Genomic DNA, 19567 nt, shown 5'->3' on the forward strand with positions numbered 1-19567 from the left:
GGCATTAATCAATGCTGTTTGGGGTAAATAATTAAGTAAGTATGATTTCATTTATACATCTCTCCTCTGGTACACTTTCTGCCTGTTCTTCCACCTGCTCTGTTAGGAGAGCATTCAGTCTAAGCAGCTCTCTTGCTCTGGGCAGCACTTCCATGGCTCCCACAGTCTTGCCTGCCCTGCTCCCTCTGTGTGCATGTCTGCTGCTGGCCTCAGGCTCTGCCCAGGCAGGCAGGCTGCTGGTGGTACCCATGGACGGCAGCCACTGGCTCTCCATGCGCTCTGTGGTGGAGAAACTGGTCCTCCGAGGGCATGAGGTGGTCACAGTGATGCCGGAGGTCAGTTGGCAGCTGGGACACTCACTGAACTTCACCGTGAAGACATACAAACCTTCTTACACGCTGGAGGATTTGGACAGGGAGTTCAAGATGTTTGCTGACATCCAGTGGAAAAATCAGGACCAAAGTATGTTTTCTCTAGTAATGGGAACTTCTAATAGAGTTTTTGAATTGTTTTTTTCACATTGTAGGAGTTTGTTCAAGAACAAGGAATTAGTAGAATTCCTAAAGGAGAGTTCTTTTGATGCTGTGTTTCTGGATCCTTTTGATGCATGTGGCTTAATTGTTGCCAAATATTTTTCACTTCCATCTGTGAGTTTCTCCCGGGCAGTGCTTTGCTATCATCTTGAAGAAGGATCTCAGTGCCCCAGTCCCCACTCTTATGTGCCGAGACTTCTGTCAAGCCTTCCAGAAGCCATGACGTTCAGAGAGAGAGTGTGGAACTACCTTCACCTCTTCGATGAACTTTTATTTTGTCCCTCCTTTTTCAAAGAAGCCACTGATACAGCCTCTGAAATCCTTCAAACACCAGTCACCATGTATGACCTGTTTAGCCAAGTGTCAATTTGGTTGTTGAGAACAGACTTTGTGTTAGAGTTTCCCCGACCCGTGATGCCGAACATGGTCTATGTTGGTGGAATCAACTGCCACCAGGGAAAGCCACTGCCTAAGGTAGGACTTGTCTCCTTGGCACACTGAACATTTCTAGGCTTTGGGCATTAATTGGTGTGTTATTAATTTTCACTGAAGCTAGGCCACATTCCCGGTCTAGTTTAATGATTTTTCTTCCTATGATTTTTTTTTATGTATGACAATAGTTTATTGTGGTTTAAAGTAGATTTTATGTAGCTGGCCTCATTGATATGTATGCATGTTCAAATGATACAATTTCATATTACTTCCAGGCTGCATTATAACATTATTTTTGGTAAAACAGGAAATATATGAAATGTCCCCTTTTACTAATACTATGTTACTCCTACAGGAAAATATTCTTTGGCCATTTAAATGCCCATTATGCATATATCCACTTAGAATAAATATTATGTGTATACATATACTAAATGGGATGAGAATAAATTTCACACCTATTAAATGCAAAGAATAAAACATACACAATGTGCTTTACTTTGTCTTTTGGCTTACTAGTAATTTATAGATAGGGTCAAGGCCATTAGTTAGTGATTGACAGGTTATTTAAAATTGCGTTCAATTTTTTTTGTAAGTCCTGGGGCTTGAACTTAAGGCCTGGGCACTGTCTTTAAGCTTTCTTATGACTAGCATTCTACCACTTGAGTCACAGCACCACTTCTGGCTTTTTTTAAATTCCAGTCATGGGACTTGAACTCTGGGCCTGGGTGCTGTCCCAGCTCAAGGGTACCACCCTACCCCTTGGCCTGGACATTGTTCCTGAGCTTGTCAGCTCAAGGCTACTGCCCGACCACTTGAGCCACAGTGCCACTTCCACTTCTGGTGTTCTGGTGATTAATTGGAGATAAGTCTCACAGGTTTTATAGTGTCCAAGCTGGCTTTGAACCCTGATCCTCAGAAGACAGAAAACAAAAACAGCAACAAAGGAGAAAGAAAACTAAAACACAAAAATAATAACCAAAAGCCTATCATCTCCATTTCTTGGAGATCATTTTGATAAGCATCATTTTATATGCTCATATGCACTTAGCTATTGAGCCTTTGTGATTGTCTTCTACAAATGACTAGTAATTGCTTTAGTGAGGGAATGAAGCAATCCCCTAGTTCTTGGGATTTCTTGGCAAGACCTGGTAGAATTACCAAGTAGGTCCAAGTGAACTGAGTTCAATTTCAGTCTGTATTATTCGGAGTTAGGTTAGGACACTTTACAGTCATGCACTTAGTATGGAAGGTTTCAGATGTGTAGCTGTTCCATTTATAGTGATACTCAGATCAATCTGATTAGGGGAAATACACTCTACCACAGCCATTTTCTTTTTCTTTACTCTTTCTTTCTTTTTTTTTTTTCCTAGTCCTGGGCTTGAGCTCTGAAGCTGAGCTATGTCCAGGGACTTTCTCAACACTAGTGCTCTATACCTTGAGCCTCAAGACCACTTCCAGCTTTTTCCTATGGATGTGGTACCAAGGAATTGAACCCGGTTTTCGTGCATGCTAGGCAAAGACTCTACCACTATGCCAAACTCCTGGCCCCACAATAGCCATTTTCTGATACAACTGACAGGACCATTCTCTGTCAGCTTGTCTCCCAATAAATTACTCTTTGTAATCTTAGATCTGTTATCTCTTGCTTTGTCCTCTGGACACAGATGATTCCATCAATTAGCAATTGTGAACCTAGGTGCAGTGAACAGGGCAGTGCAGGCATCCCTTTGAAAAACTGGTTGCATGTATTTTGATAAATATTAGGAAATGAGATTGTGAATACAGCATACTTATATTTAAAGGGGTTCGACGAGTCTGCACATAATTTTCCATAATTGTTTTTACAAATGCACACTGTTTTCTGTGTACAAGGATTCTCATTTCTCTACCTCCTGGACAGCAGGATCTGTATTTTGTGTTTTTGATAACAGCTGTTCAGAAAGGTGTAAGTTAACATGTCATGATGGTAGGAATTTTGATTTCACTAGTGCATGTTGACACCTTCTTCCAGATATCTGTTAGAAGAGTGTATGTACTTTGATGAGTATCTGTCCAACTTCCTGGTCCATTGATAAATGGTTGTTTTCCTTCTGTTGTTTTCTTTTTTTAACTGCATCAGTTGATATCAACTCCTTATTGGATGTAGGACTTGCAAATATTTTCCCAATCCATATCATGCACTAGATTTTTTTTGGGGGGTGGGTCATGGGGCCTTAGGTTGTCCCTGAGCATTTCAATTCAAGGCTATCGCCCTACCCTTGAGCCAAGCCCCAAGCATATATCACTGAGAAGTGTGAAAACAGAGGGTGTGTGTATGGGATGCATTCCTAGCTTGGTTTTACTGTGGTCATTGTCATGGGCACTGTCCCTAGGTAAAGGGAACAAAGCTAGGTTGAAGGTAGTCTGCAGGGTGGCCCAAGGTGGACAGGCACAGCTGCTGGTATCTATCAGCACTGAGGTCTACTTGCTACTCCCTACTAGCATGGCTGTCCTTTCTGTTTCTCCTTATACTGGGAATGGTCTAGACATGCCATCTCTGCTAGCACCCTGTGTGAAGTGACCATGGAGTAGCTTCCTGGCAGCATCTCTAGTGCTAAGATAACTAGATGACTTCAGTCTTGTTTCCAGATTCCCTAAGGACTGGGTCTGCTATTGGGCATCTGTGGAAGGAGAAAGGGTGACATGATCCTCTTCAGTCTCCTTATAATTCAAATTCACACTTTATTCACTTCTGTGAACCATGTGGGTAGCTGACTCAGGCTTATCCTAAAGTGCTCAAAGTTCAAAAGGCGTCTAGTGAATGAGTAGCAGATGGGAGAAAGTCCTGTAGGAAGAGGGGGTAGCACACAGGTCAATTAGGCCAGTTGCTACTCTGGCTTTACTCGTTTTTTTTTTGTTGTTGTTGTTGTTTTTCAAAGACAATGATCTGAAAAAGCATTTTCACTGAGGTAAACAGTGACTGTAGTTAGTAACCTTTACCTCTGAACAGGAAATAGGTTGTTGGTAGAACCTTTTACTAAATGCTCATCACCACCTGTCCTTGCCACAGCTCACCGTTGAAGCACCTAGTAACCTTTGAATGTAATCTGGTGTCGTGCAATGAACATTGCTGGTGTTATATTCTTGTGCTTGGAAGGATGAAACACACAAAAAAACATAGGCCTGGCCTCAGGGACTGCTCAGGATTGTAGCAGAGAAGTACAGATTTCTGAGTGAGGAGCCTTGGGTGATGGGTGGATCCATAGCACAGAGCTGAAGCTCTGTTAAGTAAATGAAAACAGAGGGGAAGTTGAAAGTCAGTTCTGGACTGTGCTCTGGAGAACAGTCTGAGCTGTATCTACCTAATTTGCATCATATCTCTGGAATGCTCTTTGTAGGTGCATTTCAGAAGTCTCACAGGCATTGGAAATGCAAAAGGATCCTGGTGGAAATAAAAAGTTTAACAGCAATGCCATCAATGGCAGAATTGCTTTTTTTTTTAAAAAGAATTTATTAACATTGATTTTTACATCATATTTCAAATGACATGTTGAACAAATATTCAAGAAGGGAATGTCTATGTATGATCACTGGCCCTTAGTTTTTAGAACATAATCAAAATTAGGCTATGGGTTTGTATATCATAGATACATATTAATTTATGAAATAAAACTATATCTGTAGAGTGATAGGTTTTTAAATCTATGTAATTATATTTATATTTCCAATACCATGTCCATAACATTGGGTATGAAAATATTAAGTACTCATTCTTGTACTGTTTGTATCTAATAGCCACATATTAAGGATACCATGCGCCTTTTGTTCCTTTGGTTTTGATTTGTCTCACTCAACATGATTTGCTGTAGATTTATCCACTTCCCTGCGAATGCCATTATTTTATTTTATATGTTGGCTATGTAGAATTCCATTGTATATCTATACCACATTTTCTGTATCCATTCATCTGCAATAGGACATCTGGGTTGATTCCAAGGCCTGTCTATTGTGTATAGTGCAGAAATAAACATAGTTGAGCACGTGTCCTTATCATATCTTGGGTTATGATGTTCAGGGTAGATGCCCAGAAGTGGTATGGCGGGATCGTAGGGAAGGTCTATTTTCAGTCCTTTAAGAAATCTCCACAGTGCTTTCAGAGTGGCTGAACTAGTTTACAATCCCACCAGCAGTGCAGTCGGGTTCCTTTTTCTCCACAACCCCACCAACAATTGTCATTGTCTGAGTTTAAAATCTTGGCCATTCTTGTTGGGGTAAGGTGGTATCTTAGGGTTGTTTTTATTTGCATTTCCTTTATGACCATGTATGATGAACATTTTGTCATATGCTTTCCTGCCATTTTAATCTCTTCTTCTGATGTCTCTCTTTAGTTCCCTTGCCCATTTAGTGAATGGTTTGTTGGGTTTTCGGGGGATTAGTTTCTTGAGTTCCCTGTAGATACTGGATATTAAGCATTTGTCAGATGTATTATTGGTAAATATCTTTTCCCAGTTGGTTGGCTGTCTTTCTACTATGGTAGCTATGCTTTTATCTGTGCAGAAACTTTTTATTTTTAGGTAGTCCCATTTATTGAGTCTCTCTCCAATCTGTTGTGACCTTGGGATTCTGTTCAGGAATCTTTTGCCTGTGCCTATGAGTTCCAGTGTCTCTTCTACTCTATCATGAAGCAGTTTCATGTTTCCAGTCTGACATTGAAGTCTTTAATCCACTTTGAGTTAAGGCTCGTGCATGGTGAAAGGCTAGGGTCAATTTTTAGTTTTCTGCATATGGCTGCCCAGTTTTGCCAGCGCCAATAATTGAATAGTCTGTGTTTGTTCCACTGACTATCTTTGGCTCCTTTGTGAAATACAAGTTGACTATAGGTATGTGGTTCTATTTCTGGGTCTTCTATTCTGTTCCACTGATCTTCTGATCTGTTTTTGTGCCCGTACCATGCTGTTTTTGTTATTATGGCTCTATAGTAGAGCTTGAAGTCTGGTATTATAATACAACCTGCATTGCTCTTTTTGCCTAGAATTGTTTTGGGTATTCTAGGTCTTTTCTTGTTCCATATGAATCTTTGGATTATATCTTCTATTTCTGTAAAGAATGTCTTTGGGATTTTGATGGGGATTGCATTGAATTTGTATATCAATTTTGGCAGTATAGCCACTTTCACTATGTTGGTTCTCCCTATCCATGAGCATGGGATGTCTTTCCATTTCCTAGTGTCCTCTTTAATTTCTTTCATTAGGTTTTTATAGTTTTCATTGAACAATTCCTTTGCGTCTTTGGTTAAGTATATTCCTAAGTATTTTATTCTTTTGGGGGCTATTGCGAATGGAATCATTTTCTTGATTTGGCCTTCTGTTTGTGTATTGTTGGTGTACAAGAAGGCTACTGACTTCTGAAGGTTAATTTTGTATCCTGCCATTTTGCTAAAGTGGTTTATCAATTCTAGAAGTTTGGGAGTGGGTTTGTTGGAGATAGGTCTGTAGCTTTCTTTCTTTTTTTAATATATTTTTATTATAGTTAATAGAAGGGTTACATGATATTTGCCAGATAAATGGTGCATTAATTCCCATACATTGATACCCTTTCACATGTCTTGGTCCCCATTTCCCTTCCCCCCTCCTCCGCCCCTCATCTTGTTTTCCCCTGTGTAGTTTTCTTTTTTTGTTGGGTCTTTCCCTGGTTTGGGGATGAGAGTAATATTGGCTTCATAAAATGAGTTTGGTATTGCTCCTTCTGTTTCTATTTCTCGGAAGAGTTTCAAGAGTAGAGGTGTTATTTCATCTTTAAACGTCTTGTAGAATTTGGCAGTGAATCCATCTGTACCTGGGCTTTTTTTGGTTGGTATTTCCCTGATTGCTTCCACAATTTCGTTGTAAGAGATTGGTCTGTTCTATTTGTTTACCTCATCATTGTTCAGTGTGGATAGCCTATATTTATTTAAGAAATCATCCATTTCTACTAGATTTTCTTGTTTCTTTGAATATAGGCCCTGGTAGTACCTATTCATTATGGACTGGATTTCTTGGGAATCAGTTGTGATTGTTCCCGTGGGGTCTCTAATTTTGTTTATTTGAGTCTCCCCTCTCCTTTTTTGATTAATGGTGCCAGGGGTATGTCTATTTTGTTGACTCTTTCAAAGAACCAACTTTTTGATTTATTAATTTTGTGTATAGTAGATCTTATTTCAATCGTTCTGATATTTCTGATTTTATTTTTGTTATTTCTGTCCTTCTAGTTGCTTTAGAATTGACTTTTTCTTGCTCCTCTAGGTGTTTCAGTTTCTTTTTTAGGTTGTTTACTTGCTCTTCTATGTTTTTAATATGCGCCTCTAGTGTGATAAGTTTGCCCCTTAGAACTGCCTTTGCTGTGTCCCATAAGTTCCTTTGTGATATCTCTTGATTGTCATTACATTCAAGGAAGTTTTTAATTTCTTTTCTTATCTGATCTGTAACCCAGGAGTTATTCAGAAGTGTGTTGTTCAGCTTCCAAGTGTTTGAATGTTTTTGACTTTGACTGCATTGTTCAGAATTAGTCTGACTCCACTGTGGTCAGATAGAGTGCATGGGATTATATCAGTTTTCTTGTATCTGCTTAAGTTTTCTGTGTGAACTATTATATGATCTATTTTGGAGTGTGTTCCATTTGCTGCTGAGAAAAATGTAAAAAGTTTCGCCGTTGGGTGGAAGACTTTGTATATCTGTTAAGTCCAGCTGGGCTATGGTGTTGTTTAAGTCGATGTCTTTGCTTAACTTTTGTTGAGTTGACTTGTCATTTGGTAAGAGTGGCATATTGAGGTGTTCCACTATGATTGTATTCGAGTCTATCTTGTTCTGTAATTCTAAGAGAATTTGTTTGACATATTTGGGTGCTCCCATGTTGGGCGAGTAATTGTTTAATACTGTAATATTATGGGTATGGATTGTACTAATATGTAGTGGCCATCTATATGTTTAGGTGCTGATTTTACTGAGAAGTTAATTTTGTCAGAGATTAAGATTGCTACTCATGCTTTTTTGCATGGTACATTGGAGTAGAAAATTCATTTCCATCCTTTCACTTGGAATTTGTTTCTGCCTTTGGCAGTGAGGTGGGTCTCTTGGAGGCAACATATGGATGGGTTGTGTTTCTTAATCCAGTCTGCTGCTCTATGTCTTTTGATGGGATTGTTCAGCCCGTTCACATTTAGGGAAATTATGGAGAAGTGGTCAGTGTCCATTGTCATTATTTATTTTTACTTCTAAGTTTCTGTCTCTTTTTTCCCCTTTTGTGTTTAGTGAATTATAGGTAATTGCTTCTAGATGGGGGTTTTTGATGTTCTGCAAGTTGTTCTTGATTAATATTTTTTGTAATGCTGGTTTAGCTTTTCTTTGGAGTGAAATATTCTTGTTTCTCCCTCAAATGTAAATGCTTGTTTTCCTGGATATATCAGTCTGGGTTGGCAGTTGTTGGTCTTTAGGACAGGAATGATGTTTTTCCAAGCTTTTCTTGCATTTAGGGTTTGTGTGGAGAGGTCTGCTGTAATTCTAATTTTTTTCCCATTGTAGTATAGCTCTTTCTTTGTTTTAGCAGCATTTAAGATCAATTCCATGGTATTCGGGTCTAGTGTTTTTACTATGATGTGTCTAGACGAGTTCCTTCTAGGATCTTGCCTGTTTGGAGTCCTGAAACCTTCAGTAATGTATTTTTCCTTTTGAGGTTGGGGAAGTTCTCTGCTATGATTTTGGTGAATAAGGGTTGCATTCGTCTGGCCTGGAAATCGGCCCCTTCATCAATCCCTATTATACAAAGATTAGATTTCTTAGCGGCGTCTGCCAGGTCCTGGAGTTCTCTTTGGTGAATTCTGACTAATTTCTCCAGACTGATGATTCTCTGTTCCAGCTCTTGCATTCTATCTTCCTTTCCTGATATCCTATTCTCCATTTCAGTCAATCTGTTGCTTAATGCATCCATTTTTGCTTGAATTGTGGACACGGAGCCAGTCTGCTGAGAGGGCATTAAACTTTGCTTCCATTTCTCTTTTGAATTCGAGGAGATCTGGTAATTTCCTGCTTATGTTCCTGGAATTGTTTTTGTAATCCGCCTTAATTTCTTTGGTCATGTCCACAATCATCTCCTTGAATAGAGTCATATTTCGTGTCTCTTCAGGTGTCATTTCTTAGGATGGTGACATCTCTCTCATCCCCTCGCTCTTGTTTCCTTTTGGGCTTTGTGTGAGACTTGGATTATTTATATATGTTGTAATTCGTCATTGCGCTTTGCTAGGCATCAAGGACTGTTGTTGTAGGCTCTCTCTGTGGTCGGTAGTTGGTGGACTTTACTTGGTTTGGGACTGGTGGTTCTGGGAGTCTGTGTATACCTGTGGTTCTTAGCCAGCTTGGTTCCACCGCTGACTAGGTCAGAGTTTGCAGCTTTTATAGGTGTTCGGCCTGTTCCCAGAGGCTGTGTGCTGCTGCACGGCTAGCTCTCAGCCCAAGCAGTGACCCCACAGTGGGCTGTAGGATGGAGATGTGCACTTCAGTCTCAGCTAGCTCGACGGAGGACTAGTTTTCCTGCCCTGTTCCAGGGGGGCAGGGCCCAGCCAGGGGCCTGGGGTTTAGGATTTTCTGGTAGCTCTCAGCTACATCTGTCTGAGTGGATTGGGGCCCAGCTGAGTCCATGCACTCCACAGAACCGCGCCTTTCTAACTCTCAGGGCTCAGCTGACCCCTGCTGGTCTGTCCTTCATTGCCCTGCTGTGTGTCAGCTGCTTTGGCAAAGAGTCTGTGTGTGACTCCGTGGGGGGACCCCTTGGTGCTGTCTTGGACTCCCAGCAGGAGGTTTAGGTTAGTCAGATGCTGGCTCCCAGACTCCTGCGCACCCCCACCCGCTGTTGGAATGCAGGGTCTCAGAGCCCCTCAGTCTCCAGCTTCAGTGGCCTGGAAGAGGGGCCTGTTGGGCAGGTGGGAGGAGAGACACCTCCGCCCCCTTTGCTGGGGTGCGGGGGCTGTTGGGGGAAGGGACGCATTTCTGAGTTCCTTGTCCCCCTGCACTTGCCAGTCTTTCTTGGGTGGGTGGAGGGCTCTGGGTTAAGTTCTGTACCTCACCACAAGCTCTGCTTTCCCAGTGGGTTTGAGGAACCCGCTGGACTACTTACGGGGTTAGATGTGAGCTGCTCCACAGTGTTGGAGGGTTGTTCCCTTCCCCTCTGGTTTCCGCCACTGTCTGTGCTATCCATGCTGTGCGTCTGTGTGGGTTCCTGCTTCTGGATTCTGCTGCCCCTTGCTGGCCTAGCTGGAGTTCGGGCTTCCAGGGCCGGCAGCAAGAAGTGGGGGAGGGGTTCTCGTGTTTCGAATTCTTTAAGAACGTTGGCTATAAGCTTTATCTGGATTTCTTTGCTGATTTGTGTACTTCTCCATTGCTTATTGAATTTGTTGTTGTGCATTTCTTAAGGTAGTTGGTCCATGGGGTTCCCTGATTCTCTCTTTTTGTGGAGAGAGCTAGGCTGTGCCCCTATTGTCTCGGCACCATCTCTGTCCTTTTTTTTTTTTTTTTTTGCCAGTCCTGGGCCTTGAACTCCGGGCCTGAGCACTGTCCTTAAGTTTTCTCAAGGCTAGAGCCCTACCACTTGAGCCACAGCACCATTTCCAGCTTTTTTCTGTATATATGGTATCGAGGAATCCAACCTGGGTCTACTCGTATCTTACTACTAGGTCAAACTCTCAGCCCACAACTCTGTGGCTTTTGCAGCATAATCCCATTGCAGAGGGGAGGGCAGGGCTGACGTTATCCATTGTTTCCTTAGAGGCTGACTGCCCATTTCTTTCTAAGTAAGAACCCTGAACTGTATATGTTTTATCTGTAAAACATTCCGGGATAAGCAGCTCAATTCAAATTTAGTTTAGCTTTCCATCTTTAAGAATAATTGACAAGGCCAAATCAATTGCATGATTCAGTTTTCTGTTTCCTTCAATTCAAAGGAGGCATGTTTCTTGGCAACTCAAAATAGGTTATAATCTATATTAACTTGGAAAATAAATAAATACTGATATTACATAACACTGGCATTAATCATTGTTGTTTGGGGTAAATAATTAAGTGAGTATACAACTCTTTCCTCTGGTACACTTTCTGCCTGTTCTTCCACCTGCTGTGTTAGGGGAGCATTCAGTCTAAGCAGCTGCCCGGCTCTGGGCTGCACTTCCATGGCTCCCACAGTCTTGCCTGCCCTGCTCCCTCTGTGTGCATGTCTGCTGCTGGCCTCAGGCTCTGCCCAGGCAGGCAGGCTGCTGGTGCTGCCCATGGACGGCAGCCACTGGCTCTCCATGCGCTCTGTGGTGGAGAAACTGGTCCTCCGAGGGCATGAGGTGGTCGCAGTCATGCCGGAGGTCAGTTGGCAGCTGGGACACTCACTGAACTTCACCGTGAAGACATACTCAACTTCTTACACCCTGGAGGATTTGGACCAGGCCTTCAAGGTTTTTGTTGATGCCCAGTGGGAAACCCCAGAACAAACTATCTTTTCTGCACTAACTGGCACAGCCAAGAGATTTTTTGGACCTCACATGTTCACATTGTAGGAGTTTGTTCAAGAACAAGGAATTAGTAGAATTCCTAAAGGAGAGTTCTTTTGATGCTGTGTTTCTGGATCCTTTTGATGCATGTGGCTTAATTGTTGCCAAATATTTTTCACTTCCATCTGTGAGTTTCTCTCGGGTAATGTTTTGCTACCATCTTGAAGAAGGATCTCAGTGTCCCAGTCCCCACTCCTATGTCCCCAGACTTCTGTCAAGCCTTCCAGAAGCCATGACATTCAGAGAGAGAGTGTGGAACTACCTTCACCTCTTCGATGAACTTTTATTTTGTCCCTCCTTTTTCAAAGAAGCCACTGATACAGCCTCTGAAATCCTTCAAACACCAGTCACCATGTATGACCTGTTTAGCCAAGTGTCAATTTGGTTGTTGAGATTGGACTTTGTCCTGGACTTTCCCAGACCCGTGATGCCCAACATGGTCTATGTTGGTGGAATCAACTGCCACCAGGGAAAGCCACTGTCTAAGGTAGGACTTGTCTCCTTGCCACCAAGATTCTTTGCTCTAGTGTGATTTGTCATGTGTGTTGGTCACATTTCAGCCATGTTTTGATGAGTTTTATATTTTCAATTTGTTTACATTTGGTTAATAAAGTCTAAACAAACTGATGTTGCTGTGACTGTGCACACAACAAGTATAGGTATTTTAAATTCCTGGCTGTATACTTAATATTCATTTTGCAATTTTCCAGCAATCCTCAGTTGATTCCAATCCTGTTTTTCCCTATAAGAGCATGCTTTAGTACTGTTGTTTTCTTATTTTTCAATTTCTGGAAGTTATAGCATGTACTCATATATATATATATATATTTTTTTTTTTCTTGTTAGTCATGGCGTTTCAACACTGGGCCTGGTCAGTGACCCTGAGCTCTTTAGCTCTATGCTTCTGCCCTACCCCTGAGTCTCAGCACTGCCCCTGAGCTCTTCAGCTCAAGGCTACCCTTGAGCCACAGCCCCATTTCCCGTTTTCTAGTGGTTAATTGGAGATGAGTCTCAAGTTCTTTAGTTCCCTGGGCTGGCTTTGAATCTCGATCCTCAGATCTCAGCCTCCTCAGTAGCTATGATTACAGGTGTGAGCCACTATGCCCCGCTGCATATATCTTTCGTATATAGTCACTGTGTTTCCTAAAAGAAAATGTAACAGTTGTCTTACATCCTGTAACCAGATATGCTCAGAAGCCACTACTGAGAAATTTGACCCATTCTTTTACAATTGCTTTAAATCTTATACAGCTTCAAATTACAATTGCAAATCTTGTACGACTTCACAGTAAGCATATGTGAATTTTTTAATGTACCATGTCTTGACTTAGACTTTACTAAATAACTTCTAAATTTTAGCCCACATTTTTTATTTTTTTAAAATATTTTTTATTGTGATTAATAGAAGTGTTACATTACATACACCTTATAGATACCCTTTCTCATGACATGGTTCCCATTTCCCTCCTACACTCTCCCCCCCCCCCCCCCCCCCCGCTTATCTTGATTTTTCCCCCTTCCCTATCCAATTTCAAATAACCAATTAAACCCATATAAAATATATCAGATAACAAAGTGAAATATTGTAACAATATGAGATAACCAAGGGATGGCAAAAGAGATGAGAGATAACATAGTACATTAAGGACAACAGTCACCCATTATATGGCTTTTGTTTCCTTATCCTGAAGATCTAGCCAACATTTTTGTGCATAGCTCTTTCTATTTCACCCTATCCCAGGACCTGGGTATTATCCCTGAGCTCTTCAGCTCAAGGCTACTGCCCTACCTTTGAGCTAAGCCTCATTTCCCATTTTCTAGGGGTTAACTAAAGATAAAGAATCTCAGGTCCTTTTGTGCCTGGGCTGGCTTTGAACCTTGATCCTCAGATCTCAGCCTCCTGAGTAGCTAGGATTACGGGCAGGAGCCACTGCACCTGACATCTTTAGGCATTTTTGAATTTCAACTCGTTTAAGGCTTTCCAAACTTTAGAAATAGAAATGAGTTCACTCTGTTTTTTTTCCATGTTTTAAAAATATTCCTCTGATTTTGGTCACTTTTATTCTTTTTCTGCAATGAGACCTTAATGTGCCTTCTGTAGGAGTTGAATTTTATGTGTTTTTCTCACTCACAGTTACTTTAATAACACATTTTGAGTCCAATTGCATTCTTCATCCATGGAGATGAATGGTATCTTTATCATATCAGCATTGTTTATATTCTTTATATCTGTTCTCAAGTCTTCCTTGGTTCCTCTGGCTTACTCCTCTGTTCATGCTGAAGTACAGGCTTTCATTAAGCAGCTTTAATTTTATTTTTATTTATTTTTAGCCAGTTCTGGGGCTTGAACTTGGGCCTTTTTAAGGCTAGAGGTCTACCACTTGAGCCACAGCACCACTTCCAGCTTTTAAGCAGCTTTATATTAAGTATTAATGCTTACTAAGAAAGTCACTTACATTATTCATTGCCCCCCATATTCCCCACCTCTCTCCCTCTCTCTCTCTCTGTCTCTCTCTCTCTGTCTCTCTCTGTCTCTGTCTCTCTGTCTCTGTCTCTCTGTCTCTGTCTGTCTCTCTGTGTCTGTCTGTCTGTCCCTCCCTCCCTCCCTCCCTCCCTCCCTCCCTCCCTCCCTCCCTCCCTCCCTCCCTCCCTCCCTCCCTCCCTCCCTCCCTCTCTCTCTCTCTCTCTCTCTCTCTCTCTCTCTCTCTCTCTCTCTCTCTCTCTCTTGCCAGGACTTTGGGTTGAACTCAGGGCTTCAGGGGTGTCCCTTAGCCTCTTTGTACTCAAGGCTGCTATTTACCACTTGAGCCATACTGTCACTTCAAGCTTTTTCTGTTTATATGGTGCTAAGGACTCAAACTGAGGATTTCATGAATGCCAGACAAGCACTCTATAACTAAGGTATTTTCCTAGCCCACATATTTCATGTTCTAAATTTTACAATTAGCATCCATCTGTTGTCCTTTATAAAATGAACTATGAAGCTGGGCACTGGTGGCTCAAGCCTGTAATCCTAGCAACTCAGGAGGCTGAGATCTGAGCATTGTGCTTCAGTCCAGGCAAGGACGTTGGAAGTCCGGGAGACTCTTATCTCCAATTAACCACCAGAAAACCAGAAGTGTGATGTGGCTCAAGTAGAGTGCTAGCCTTGACGTGAAGTGGTCAGGGACAGCTCCCAGGCCCAGAGTTCAAGCCTCATGACTAACAAAAAAAAAGAAAAAAAGAACTTTTAGATTCAGTGTGGAAACAAGCACCCAGTAGGAGTCTGCCTATTCCTTTAGATGTATCCGAGTACAAGACCTAAGGAGAGCATGGCCAAATGCTATCAGATCCTAGACTGGTCCACCACGGGTAGACCGTCTTATCTCATCAATCACTTCAGAGGCCTCAAAGGACTTGGCAATGAACAGCATCCTGGTGGAAATAGAGCATGTGAAGCCACAGCCATCTAATGGCCAACTTGCTTCAGACCCAGAATTCTACCACAGAGAGGAGGACAGGGCTGGGGACCTCCCAGTCTTTCCTTGGAAGATGAGTGCCAATCCCTTTCTGAATAGAAAGTCTTTGATAGCCTTCAGGTAAAGTCCTGGTTTTATTTGGGGAACAAAGTATTAGTATCAACTTTACTCCAGTTTAGTTTAGCTTTCCATCTTTCCAGATTGTCCAAGTCCACACCCATTGGCAGTGTGAGTAGAGGGCATGCTACTCCCCAAGGCAAAGGTCAGAAAAATTCTTATTGTGAAACCATCATTAGAGATTAACTGTTCTTACTGCTTTTGTTGTTTGTCAGTGAGGCCTTAGGTCAGGGCCAGGGTACTGTCCTTCAGCTTTCTCAAGGACAGAGTTCTACCACTTGAGCCACAGCACTGTTTCCAGTGATTCCTTTTAGGGCATACCCTGGAATCAAACCCAAGTCATTCTGTATGCCAGGCAGGCACTGTACCATTTAGCTCCACTCCTGGCCTTGGACATGTTTTGTGTGTGTTTATTAATCCCTTGTTAGCAGTTGGTTATCCCCATAGTCCTGTAACAACTGGTACCTTAGACCACTGCATAGACAGGGTAACCATCTCAGGTCTTGGGTTCAAAGCCAGGTAGTGATTTCTGGATCTGTTGTCTATAATGGGTTTGTCTTACTAATCCTAACTTTCATTTGCACCTTGTTGTTATTGTTAATCTCCAGTATATTATCAAAAATACTGCCCGCAAAATAAATTCTCTAGATTTCTTTTTTTTTTTTTTGCCAGTCCTGAGCTTAAGCTCAGGGCCTGAGCACTGTCCTTGGACTTTCTCAAGGCTAGAGCTCTACCACTTGAGCCTCAGCACCATTTTCGGCTTTTTTCTATGTATGTGGTACCGAGGAATCGAACCCGGGTCTTCGTGCATGCTGGGCAAGCACTTTACCACTAGACCAAACTCCTGGCCCCTCTTTTTCTTTTTTTGTTGGTTGTGTGGCTTGATCTTTGGGCCTGGGTGCTGTCCCTGAGCTCTTCAACTCAAGGCTGTCACCTTACCCCTGTAGCCACAGCCCCACTTCCGGTTTTCTAGTTGTTAATTGGAGATAAGAATCTTAGGGACTTTAGTGCCTGGGATGGCTTTGAATCGAAATCCTCAGGTCTCAACCTCCTGAATAGCTAGAATTATAGACATGCACTGCCATGCCCAGCAAATTCTCTAGTTTTACCAAAGCCAATTAAGCACTGGCAAGTACCACCACAAACTGTTCCCCCAGTGCAGGTAGGTGTCCCTGGACAGGGACAAAGTGTCGTTGGACAGGGACACAGATGGCAAGATGCTGGGCTGGGCACGGCTGGGATTCTGAGATGTGGAGAGTACAAGAAAGGGATGTGGTATGCAGGCAGTGTAGTGCTGGGCTCCTTTGAGGCGCGCCCTAGCCTAATAGCACTACTTCCTGTTTTCTGGAGGTTAATTGGAGATAAGCATGCCATGGACTTTACTGCCTAGGCTAGCTTTGACCTTGATCCTCCCAGTCCTCAAATTTCAGTCTCCTGAGTTGTTAGGATTACAGGTGTGAGCCACAATCCCCTGCAAATTAGAGTATGTAAATTGAAGTACTTGGCATTATTATCTTCAGAGTTGTAAACAGTTCTTATCTGAAGGGAGAGGTATCAGCAAATACTAGAGATATATCAGCTCATGAATAATTTCTGAGCAAATCTTTTCTGGTGGGTGTGGTATGAACTCATCACTTTCCTCACTGCTATTTCTGCCCTACCTGTTCTTCCACCTGCTCTGTTAGGAGAGCATTCAGTCTAAGCAGCTCTCTTGCTCTGGACTGCACTTCCATGGCTCCCGCAGTCTTGCCTGCCCTGCTCCCTCTGTGTGCATGTCTGCTGCTGGCCTCAGGCTCTGCCCAGGCAGGCAGGCTGCTGGTGGTACCCATGGACGGCAGCCACTGGCTCTCCATGCGCTCTGTGGTGGAGAAACTGGTCCTCCGAGGGCATGAGGTGGTCACAGTGATGCCGGAGGTCAGTTGGCAGCTGGGACACTCACTGAACTTCACCGTGAAGACATACAAACCTTCTTACACGCTGGAGGATTTGGACAGGGAGTTCAAGATGTTTGCTAACATCCAGTGGAAAAATCAGGACCAAAGTATGTTTTCTCTAGTAATGGGAACTTCTAATAGATTTTTTCAATTGATGTTTTCACATTGTAGGAGTTTGTTTGATGACAAGAAATTAGTACAATTCCTAAATGAGAATTCTTTTGATGCTGTGTTTCTGGATCCTTTTGATTCGTGCGGCTTAATTGTTGCCAAGTATTTTTCACTCCCATCCATTGTTTTCTCTAGGGGAATATTTTGTCATTACCTTGAAGAAGGAGCCCAGTGCCCTGCTCCCCTTTCTTATGTTCCCAGACTTCTCTTAAAACTCACAGATGCCATGACTTTCCAGGAGAGAGTATGGAACTATATAAATTACTTGATCGAGCGTACAATGTGTCCATTGTTTCTCAAAAGTGTCTCAGAAGCTGCCTCTGAAATCCTTCAAACACCAGTCACCATGTATGACCTGTTTAGCCAAGTGTCAATTTGGTTGTTGAGAACAGACTTTGTGTTGGATTTTCCCAGACCTGTGATGCCCAACATAGTCTATGTTGGTGGAATCAACTGCCACCAGGGAAAGCTACTGCCTAAGGTAGGACTTGTCTCCTTGGCACACTGAACATTTCTAGGCTTTGGGCATTAATTGGTGTGTTATTAATTTTCACTGAAGCTAGACCACATTCCTGGTCTGGTTTAATGATTTTTCTTCCTATGATTTTTTTATATGTGACAATAGTTTATTGTGGTTTAAAGTAGATCTTATATAGTTGGCCTCATTGATATGTATGCATGTTCAAATGATACAATTTCATATTACTTCCAGGCTGCATTTATAACATTGTTTTTGGTAAAACAGGAAATATATAAAATGTGCCCTTTTACTAATGCTATGTTACTCCTACAGGAAAATATTCTTTGGCCATTTAAATGCCCATTATGCATATACCCACTTAGAATAAATATTATGTGTATACATATACTAAGGGGATGAGAATAAATTTCAAATAATAAAACACACACACAATGTGCTTTACTTTGTATTTTTGCTTGCTAGTAATTTATAGATAGCGTCAAGGCCATTAGTTAGTGATTGACAGGTTGTTTAAAATTGACAGGTTGTTTAAAATTGCATTCAGTTTTTTTTGTAAGGCCTGGGCACTGTCTTTAAGCTTTCTTATAGCTAGCATTCTACCACTTGAGTCACAGCACCACTTCTGGCTTTTTTTTTTCTGGTCATGAGACTTGAACTCTGGGCCTGGGTGCTGTCCCTGAGCTCTTCAGCTCAAGGGTACCACCCTACCCCTTGGCCTGGACATTGTTCCTGAGCTTGTCAGCTCAAGGCTACTGCCCGACCACTTGAGCCACAGTGCCACTTCCACTTCTGGTGTTCTGGTGATTAATTGGAGATAAGAGTCTCACAGGTTTTATAGTGTCCAAGCTGGCTTTGAACCCTGATCCTCAGAAGACAGAAAACAAAAACAGCAACAAAGGAGAAAGAAAACTAAAACACAAAAATAATAACCAAAAGCCTATCATCTCCATTTCTTGGAGATCATTTTGATAAGCATCATTTTATATGCTCATATGCACTTAGCTATTGAGCCTTTGTGATTGTCTTCTACAAATGACTAGTAATTGCTTCAGTGAGGGAATGAAGCAATCCCCTAGTTCTTGGGATTTCTTGGCAAGACCTGGTAGAATTACCAAGTAGGTCCAAGTGAACTGAGTTCAATTTCAGTCTGTATTATTCGGAGTTAGGTTAGGACACTTTACAGTCATGCACTTAGTATGGAAGGTTTCAGATGTGTAGCTGTTCCATTTATAGTGATATTCAAATCAATCTGATCAGGAGAAATACACTCTACTATGGTGGTCGATGGAGCTCTATACATGGCCCCTGGTGGCAGAAATGTGTCTGATTCTGGTGTTTAAGATAGTCCAGATACATTCTGCCAAGGATGAAGTGACTTTTATCCTGACTAATTCACAATAGCCATTTTCTTTTTCTTTATTCTTTCTTTCTTTCATTCATTTTTAATTTTTTTTGCCAGTCCTGGGCTTGAGCTCTGAGCCTGAGCCATGTCCAGGGACTTTCTCAAGGCTAGTGCTCTACCACTTGAGCCTCAGCAACACTTCCAGCTTTTTTCTATGGATGTGGTACCAAGGAATTGAACCCAGTCTTCGTGCATGCTAGGCAACGACTCTACCACTATGCCAAACTCCTGGCCCCACAATAGCCATTTTCTGATACAACTGACAGGACCATTCTCTGTCAGCTTGTCTCCCAATAAATTACTCCTTGTAATCTTAGATCTGTTATCTCTTGCTTTGTCCTCTAGACACAGATGATTCCATCAATTAGCAATTGTGAACCTAGGTGCAGTGAACAGGGCAGTGCAGGCATCCCTTTGAAAAACTGGTTGCATGTATTTTGATAAATATTAGGAAATGAGATTGTGAATACAGCAGTCTGCACATAATTTTCCATAA

The 19567-nt window shown here is 42.0% G+C and overlaps 1 protein-coding gene and 2 pseudogenes across 1 annotated transcript; all 3 read left to right on the top strand.

The window, feature by feature from the left end:
• The first annotated feature begins 125 nt into the window (after positions 1 to 125).
• Positions 126 to 1034, top strand: LOC150048945 (UDP-glucuronosyltransferase 1A9-like). The gene has a single exon (XM_090354344.1). It carries the CDS (start codon positions 153 to 155, stop codon positions 1032 to 1034), a length of 882 nt encoding a protein of 293 aa, XP_090210470.1. The 5' UTR covers positions 126 to 152.
• Positions 1035 to 11129: 10095 nt separating this feature from the next.
• Positions 11130 to 12072, top strand: LOC150048946 (UDP-glucuronosyltransferase 1A7 pseudogene; annotated as a pseudogene).
• A 4705-nt stretch (positions 12073 to 16777) lies between these two features.
• Positions 16778 to 18402, top strand: LOC150048947 (UDP-glucuronosyltransferase 1A9 pseudogene; annotated as a pseudogene).
• The last annotated feature ends 1165 nt before the right edge of the window (positions 18403 to 19567 follow it).

The sequence above is a fragment of the Megascapheus bottae genome, chromosome 21 (assembly GCF_031878675.1).
Source record: "Megascapheus bottae isolate mThoBot1 chromosome 21, mThoBot2.hap1, whole genome shotgun sequence".
Taxonomy (NCBI): Eukaryota; Metazoa; Chordata; class Mammalia; order Rodentia; family Geomyidae; genus Megascapheus; species Megascapheus bottae.

Coding starts and splice junctions, on each gene's coding strand:
- LOC150048945 (XM_090354344.1), top strand. CDS start 153: ATGGCTCCCACAGTCTTGCCTGCCCTGCTCCCTCTGTGTGCATGTCTG.